Here is an 8679-nt window from a genome sequence, read left to right as displayed (position 1 = left end):
TTGCTATAAGCCTTGTATCAAATTGGTATAAATAACAATACGGTGAAGAAACTTTCAAAGATACGTCACAGCTGCAAATTCTAAACTATGTACAATATAGCAACTGTGCTTGACTGATCCACCTGGTTACAATAACCTCATCGTCTTCCGTTCAAACTACACGATAGTGTACACGACACTATATCACGAATATGAGAATTGATACACAGCACAGAACAAAATTCATTGATTGATGTCTCAAGATTGTCATTTCTACTTCAGTGAAGATATTCTTTAGAAGCAGAATCATCTTAACTTATATGAAACGAAAAGAAGCATTTTAGGTTAAATGAAACGTAAAGAATCTCCAATATCATAATTGATTCGTAATCAATTCCCATGGCAGCAGCATTATTGTTATCATTTTTTCATCATCAACACAACCTCATTAATCATCATATCAGTAAGCGTTTACATCTTCTTCCTTTCTCGCTGTCTATGACCGTTTTTGTTCTTGTTTTTGTTGTTCACTGAAGCGAATTGACAACAAAATGATACAATCCAGAAACCTTGTTGTCATCCCTGTGTGTTCCGTGTTCCTGTGTGGGTGTACACGAATGCGTGTGCGTGAGGAATAGCCACGGAGATGGGTAATATCTTTTTCCCACTTCCCTGTTTATGGATTGATGAATAACAGTCGTATCAGGTGGATATACTGGGTATTATAACAGCCCTTTAGCAGGATAGACTACTTGGATTATTCAGAATATATTTCTAGTATGGATGCCGAAGTCGTTCGTAAGGTAGGCCCCGTCCTCCGGGGATAGGTTTGCGGGGGATATATATGTCGGGGAAACGTCTTGCGGGGGTAGGTCTATTGGGGATAGGTCTATCGGTGGTAGGCGCAGTAGAAGGTCTGAGCTCGGCCAGTGAAAGCATACCGTCACCTGAAAGAAGACAGCATGACAGATGTATCGATAAGATGATATGCAGATACAAGATGTTTATTGCGGAAGTCACAATGAGGTTATACAATTAGTCACATCACTTCTCTTACATTATTCCGTAAATGATTGATAATTAATTTTGTATAAGGAAGAAGGACAAAATGCAATGTCGTTGGATATGATGGTATGATGATAATACATGCTCGCAGTTTAAAGTTATTGTTTACCATTGAGAACAGTGATTTATAAACCTTTAAGTTATCACATTTGATGCTTGTAGGTCAGTTGTACCACAAAACATCCTACCATATAAATTTCGCTGTTTATAAAGCCAAAAATATAAGGAGATGTCGCTATCTTCCTAACTGAGCCATAACTGTCGCTGGTTTATTCTAGAAGCAATTTTATCACAATTATTGTTCACATCTTGTATATTTAACACTGACTGACATTTTGACATTGGTTTTTGTATCACTACATACATGTATCACTGTATCACTACATACATGTATCTTAAACACTAAAAAATGTTGTTTTTTTTATCTGCCTTTAGGTGAGCAGCCCTCCATATTGTATATTCTCTAAGATGTACAGTGTCATTAAAGTTGCCTTGTGAAGTGTATTGTGTTGTGGTATATTTCCATTATCATAATGTTTGATATTTGTTAGTGTTGTTTTTTTTTTTTTAAAGTTGAAGAGGAAGGGGAGTGGAGGAGGAACAATCTTACCGTTTGTATCGTAGTTACGGACCAACTGGGTGAAGAGCGCCTCCCACTCTTCACTGCTTACCAGGCCATCATTGTTATTGTCGATGAGGTTGAAAGTCTCACTCAACGAGAACGTGGACGACAAGCTGTGGGAAGAAAGGCGATTTTGCACAATTAAACAGACGTTTTAGACCAGAGTCCTTTCAACAAGATAATGGTTTGGTATATAGTGTCATGGCACCTTAAAAGTTGATTTCAATAAATACAGTACAACCAAACAAAAAGAAATGGTAGACGTTTTACTAGAATTAGACATAAAGTTTGGCAGGTGCCGCGGAAGGTGCCCCCCCTTTTTTTTTTTTGGGGGGGGGGGGGGTCAAGAGTCAGTGGTACCCTATCCTGCTTCTTTTGACGAAAAGAATCTAAGGACGGAACCTTAGAAAAGTAGTAGGTGATAAATCAGCTCCCCCCCCCCCAAAAAAAAAAAAAAAAAAATGCATGTTTTCACGAAAGGCCTAGTGAAATCTTTTTGATTCATTGAAAGATATCAAAACATTGATTGGCAATAAATTGTTGCATATTGACTAGCTACCAATAATGACTTGAAATTGTTAAGGAGATATAAAACAGCTGATAAATCACTGACCAACAACATTATCTTTTATTTTTATCTCTGTGTATAGAAATCAGTCGAAGAGTTCACAGATGTTGATACTGTCCACTGATTGCCATAATGTACTACAATTATACTAATCTCAATGCTTTTTAAAAATATCAAAGACTCTCTGAGATTCCGTGATTTTCTTCTTCTAGGTCCGATTTCGATTAAATTCCTCCCATTGTTCCTATTACGATAAGATTGTTTGATTTCTCTTGACTAAGCTAAGTTAATTTACCCTTGTAATGAAATTGCTCGTTTTACGAATCAAATTTTCAGAGATTTCTGCGTATCCCAGAATCCACGCTTGGTTCAAAATCTAGTGTCTTACAGTATTGCTCTCTGTCGATTAGCGCTTTGGGGACGTTTAATCAATTTTAAAGTTTCATTTCGGACAAAAAAAAAAGTCATGCGAAAAGATAGTGAAAGATGACATTACATCGTGTCACAGGTATATAGTGTCTTTAGATGGGCTAAAAAGTTCAAACCAAGACCCAAATTCCACTGAGAATTGTGTGCATTACTATCAAATATTATAATCATGGCGTCTATTTGGAGAAATAATAATGCTTTCCGTTCATTTGAAGACGTTTCATCTCTGTCCACAGCCTGATCAGAAAAGTTACCACATTCAGTAAGAATTGATTATAAGAAAGGTACTTCTGTTTTGTCCTATAGTAATACTCACTCTGGCTTTGAAGGAATAATCTGAAATGTGAAGAGAAAGATTGAAATGGACAGTTACTGACTTGCAAACAGAATGGAAAGACATATTTTCACTTAGATTAATGACCCAGTTACTCACTCCTGCTGGCAGAATTCTTAAGCCACAAGCAGAATTCTTTATAAGAAGTTACATGCAATGCATTTTTTTTCTCATTAAGATACTAACACCAGTCCAGAGTCAAACAATACCATTTCAGTTATGCTTTATTGTACTATATAGCAAAACTTAGCTCCCGTAGTAGATGGTGAGATTTAAGCAAACTGTGTTCTATCCTTTTGGTGCTATCAATTAACTCTGAATGTCAGATTTTGTACCATTTTTGCAGACATTGTAATTCTCCCAAAATGTTTGTAAGAAGAACTTTAATATCTTTATAATAATAATATAGCTATACTTCTATAGAAAAACCAAGAAAAGTATGATAACAGTATAAATGTTCTAATATGCAGATTTTCTTGTATCTGAGCCAGGGACCAATCTAAATTCTAAAGTCTCAAGTGTGAAGGTTTTGCCGTATAGGTTCGCTCTATCTAAACGATACTCTTGAGAAAATGCAACGTACAGACTCCTCTCAATTCTACGTTAAGCATACCAGAATTCATATTTTCTTTTGTAAATGTTTTTAAAGGATCGAACTTTTTGAAAATCTTTTTCTTGATTATCAAAGGCTTATTCATCCTATTAAATTGGCTAGTGATTTGTTGTGGCACGCAGTGTATTGTAGAGAAATCTGCGATCATCAGGTATATTACGATACGTGTTCTCTTCAAAGTGAAAACTTCACAAGGCCGAATCAGAGAAATGACATGTTGAAAAAAAGGACAAGATTTGGTGCTTGTCAAAATTTACCATCTATTAACTATCAAACTCTTTTTTTTTTTTTTTTCTGAACTGGCCGCATCAGGCTTTCCTGTACTATAACTATATTTCTTTTTCTTCCTTTTCTTCTTCTTCTTCTTAGTCTCCTGCTCACGTGCAGACTGACTGTCAAACTGGCTCACTTTCATTGGTCACTTTCCGACACACACGCGGGTGCACGTCACGAGACCGACACCCACGAGTCATACAGCCCAAAAGTCATACAGCTCACTAGTCATATAGTCATATAGCCCATGAGTTCGACACTAAGCAAACAAGGCCCACGAGACCGACACACTGCGCGCCGTGTTGTATCTGTCGAACTCGTGGGCTGTTTTTACCTCGTGTCGAACTCATGGGCTTTATTTGCCTAGTGTCGAACTCATGGGCTATATGACTCGTGAGCTGTATGGCTCATGGACCTGTTTTCAATGTCGAACTCGTGGGCTGTATGACTCGTGGGTGTCGGTCTAGTGGGATGACCCCCACACACGCTGGGAGGTATACGTACCCCTGGACGAGGTGGAGCAGGTCTTGGACCAACAGGTTTCATACCCGTCGTCTGATCCCAGCCTTGGCCATTGTTAGAGACACACCCAACGACACCTTCGATGACGAAAGCGAGGACGAGCACGGGAACGATACGGGCCATGAGAGCCATTGTTCTTCAGCGCTCTCCTTTTCAAGGAAAACAGCAAAGAAACAAAGGGTAGAAATTCTTGTTCCGCAAAGTTTTCAATCACTAGCACTTAGTCCTCATTGTTAACACATACCTCCGTGTATATCACAGGCTCTGCTTACGAACCATTGGTATAGATTCGAGTTGGTTTCATCAGATGCTGAATACGCCGTATCAAAATTATACCATGCATGGCATAGGCCGTCACAACTTTTTGGCTTTTCACATCCACATCGATTGCACTTTCTCTCATCTATTTTCCACCAGCAATTTCACTAACGGGCTTGAATTACCATCAATAGGGACTATATACCTGTGTGTGTGTGTGTGTGTGTGTGTGTGTTTGTGTGTGTGTGTTTGGAGTAAAATAATACAATATGTAGAAACTGTGCATGTGTGGTGGTTGTATAGTGGTAGTGGTTTGTTTGTCTGTGTGTATACGTGTGCCTGTATGCGTACGTGTGTCTGTGTTTGTGTTTTGATGTTTGAGCAAATAAACTTTTTTTTTTGAGCAGCAGGCACTACTGTGGCAATGAAAATGCCTTCTACGTGTATGAGCAGGTATTTATAGAGTTCACAGCAGCGTTGATTTCAAAATAGTATGGGTGTGTCAATTTCAGCGGTGAGGCGGGCTTGGAGAGAGAGACCGAGAGAAAAGGCATACGAGGGAGGTACCCTCCCTAAATGTTATCTGTCTTTGTTCATTTTTTCACTGTAGTCATATTCTTCCATCAGTCTGAACTATAACTTCCATATCACTATTCTTTGTCATATACACACCGCCAATACATACGTATTGTAAACAAACACCAACAAACACTCAAATCCTCATAATGCAAATAAACCACCTCAACAATTTTTCCCTTGATATTAATTGATTTCATTCAAATCATTCATAAATCGACCCATTCTGGATGTAACATGAACAAAAACGTTACAAATGGCAATTCGAATCACAAACAAATCCATTTGTCAATTTATACTACAAATAATCTCACTTCAACACAGATAGCTCGATTATAGACCAACCCTACTAACAATTTCTTCACGAGAAAGTTTTGACATGTAGGGCCCTACCAAACCTATATCCCGTGAATATATTGGTTTGGATCATGTAACACCTTCTTACTTACAAGGGCATATACATAAAAAAAGAAACACAAATACGTTATACAAATCTAAAATGAAATCAGTCATAAAAACCCGACAACCCCCCCCCCCTACCGAAACAAATCTACATCTATCCTAAATATTAAATCCTACCGAAATCTGCCATACTATTTATAACTATCCTTTTTCAAATCAAATCCCCTACCCACCAACCCCCGATTAACCAAAACCTAAATCATCCCACACCCACATTCACCAACCCACATACATACACACACCTACACACATACACACACACGGGTGCTGTTCGTTATTCCGAAGGTTCGTTTTCCAAAGATTCATTTATCCGAAACACACAATTCCCTATACCTAGAGGTTCGTTAATCCGAAAATGAAAAAGGGTTCGTTAATCCGAACATTTGTGGCGTTATTCCGAAGGTTCGTTGATCCGAAAATGAAATTCGGAATAACGAACCTTCGGAATAACGAACCTTCGGACTAAAGAGCCTTCAGAATACGAACCTTCGCAATAACAAAATGTAACCCCCCCCCCCCCACACACACACACAAACCCGAACCGATACCACCTTCCTTCCTGATGAAACGACTTCCCAATGTTGATACATAAGACATAATGGGCCGTATGCATAAAAGCAGCATCCGCCCGCACGCAAGCACCACTCCGAATTCATTATATCCGTCAGACAAACTCATCAAAGTCAAAGCTGCTGATAAAATCAATATAACGTTTATGCCAGCAACAGCTTACGAGGTATCCCTCCCCACGCGCAGCCAAAGCACATACGCTGACATAATAAACACATTCTTCCACCATACACTAACACACACACACACACGCACACACACACACACACACGCACACACACACGCACACATACAACGTGCGCGCACACACACACACACACGCACAAACGGACACTAAATTATCATGTGCGCGCGCACATACACACTTCCTTGAAACCTCACCATGACTTTTTACATGGCATGTTTGCATGGATGTAGCCATGTAAGTTATATGTTGGTATTTCAATGACTATGTAAAGAACGATATTACCCAGCAAAATGTGCTTCGAGGGCGGGCGACAATCCTTGCCGCCAGCCCTCGTCACAGATTGTCGCCAGACGACAATCTTTGACGGGGCGACAATCCTTGACGGCAACTCCGTCAAGGATTGTCGTCCCCGAGCCGGGGGCGACAATCCTTGTCGCAACAGACGTGCATTTGACAGTTCCTAGTACAAATGAATATCATGTATATCAGTATATCATGTACATGTACATATACAGTATATCATGTCCATAAGCTGATGGAAAAAAAAAATAATCAACTGTAAGTCCGATTTCATGGCATATTTTTGACAGTGTGTATTCAGATGGGACGAACTTGGAACGAAACTCTTGGTCGGTATTCAAGCATATCGATTTTGTTCCTGTCAAACAAGATGATTACTTTTCACTTTCGTTCTATTTTACGAAAGAATATGATACCCAGTCCTTAGACAGATGTTCTTGAAGGTAGTTCGTAACTTGATCCTTTAACACGGCGATACTAATACGCTTCAGTGCGACCAATGAGGTACTGGGCGTGTAGTCCTACCTCTTTGATGCGACATTTTTTTTTTTTTTTTTTTTTTGGTATAAAAGCAACCCAGACCAGTATTTCACTTGAATTACTTAATATAGTGCAGTGTATCGATAACAAAACGATAAAACAAGAATGCGAGTGATTATTTAGCAGAGGGGTGAAGATATGGGATACCCCAAGATAAAACATGTTGGTTACAATTCATGTGTCACCAAGTATTTATTCATTCATTTATTTTTTACTGACTCAAATATTACGTACACAGAATGGTGCCAATATATACGCAACCGTCTTAATCAAATGAATTTGAAAACGTGACGTAAATGCAAAAAATAATAGCACATTCATACAGAGCTGAATGGAGACTCAACCCCCCCCCCAAAAAAAAAAAGAAAAGAAAAGAAGAGAGAAACAAATACGAGGAATGACAGTTAGCGCCCTTACTGTTCACTCCGTTCTAGGCTGCAGTCATGTTGCAAATCAAAGCACCAAACCTTAAATGAGACCTCCGGATGATTTTCAGATTTGTACTTTTGAACAACTACAAACTAGTTAAACTGAGTATAGAGTTCAGAATTTATAGTGACTGGGATGAGGAATAAGTATGTTTTGAAAAATCAATAACAAATTGCAATGAACAAGGGTGATGACATGGTAGAGTCACTATGAGAATGCATGAGCTGGGGCTCAAGGAAGCAGAACAAAAGGAGAAGCCATGCATAGATTATACACAGGGGAACTCGCAAGCAAGCGGTACTGTAATGGAATCACACTGCTACATTTCTGAAATATGTGAAGCTCCTATGTCATCATCCTTGTTAAGTGTAATTTGTTTAAGGTCTTCCAAATTACTGTTTCTCAGCACAAGAAACACAATAAATTCCACAAATCTATACATGGAGTTGTTGATTTATGTAATGCATGATGTGAAGTTATGAAAATCGTCTGGAAAAGAACAAGAGATGTTAACTCACCGCTAAATGCAACTCGATCGTCCGCAGATGAATAAATAAGATGTTTACAGTGGGTAAGATATGCCTTCGCGAAATTGTAGACACCCGTGTTGTGATAGAAGCGCATGCATCCAGCGCCGAATTTATGTCAAGTCCGAATATTTTTTTTTCTCCCATGTAGGTAAGTGTTGCCAATCTGCACATGCGCGCAATATGACGTCACTAACATCCTGGACTCAAGAGGGAAATACTGACCAAATCGAGCCATGTGGTCACTGATTTTTAAGGCCGGAGTTCACGGTCGTGCTACCATAACAAGTGGGCCGTCCTCCGCTTGCCAGCAGCTACGTCGTCGAATTCACGACAGTGTAAGTGTGTAAAAAACAACAAAAACAGAAATAAAAGTTTGTTGCCCCATGTATCCTTGGAAAAGAGGAAGTCAGCCTTACTGTTTA

General features: G+C 39.1%; 1 protein-coding gene across 1 annotated transcript; it reads right to left on the bottom strand.

The window, feature by feature from the left end:
- Positions 1 to 205: 205 nt before the first annotated feature.
- On the bottom strand, positions 206 to 4537 carry LOC140244037 (uncharacterized). Its single transcript, XM_072323689.1, has 4 exons — positions 4388 to 4537; positions 2980 to 2999; positions 1655 to 1779; positions 206 to 926 (listed from the first exon to the last, which is right to left on the bottom strand). The coding sequence occupies exons 1-4, from the start codon at positions 4535 to 4537 to the stop codon at positions 754 to 756; spliced, it is 468 nt and encodes a 155-aa protein (XP_072179790.1). The 3' UTR covers positions 206 to 753.
- Between the last annotated feature and the right edge of the window lie 4142 nt (positions 4538 to 8679).

Source organism: Diadema setosum, chromosome 2, assembly GCF_964275005.1.
Source record: "Diadema setosum chromosome 2, eeDiaSeto1, whole genome shotgun sequence".
In the NCBI taxonomy this organism is placed as follows: Eukaryota; Metazoa; Echinodermata; class Echinoidea; order Diadematoida; family Diadematidae; genus Diadema; species Diadema setosum.
This window is presented reverse-complemented; position numbering and strand designations above follow the sequence as displayed.

Bases quoted from the DNA above. Each gene is read 5' to 3' on its own strand.
- LOC140244037 (XM_072323689.1), bottom strand. From the start codon at position 4,537: ATGGCTCTCATGGCCCGTATCGTTCCCGTGCTCGTCCTCGCTTTCGTC. The intron at 3,000-4,387 runs GTACGTATACCT...TTCACATTTCAG, and splicing joins CTGCTCCACCTCGTCCAGGG to ATTATTCCTTCAAAGCCAGA. The intron at 927-1,654 runs GTAAGATTGTTC...GTCTTCTTTCAG, and splicing joins CCGTAACTACGATACAAACG to GTGACGGTATGCTTTCACTG.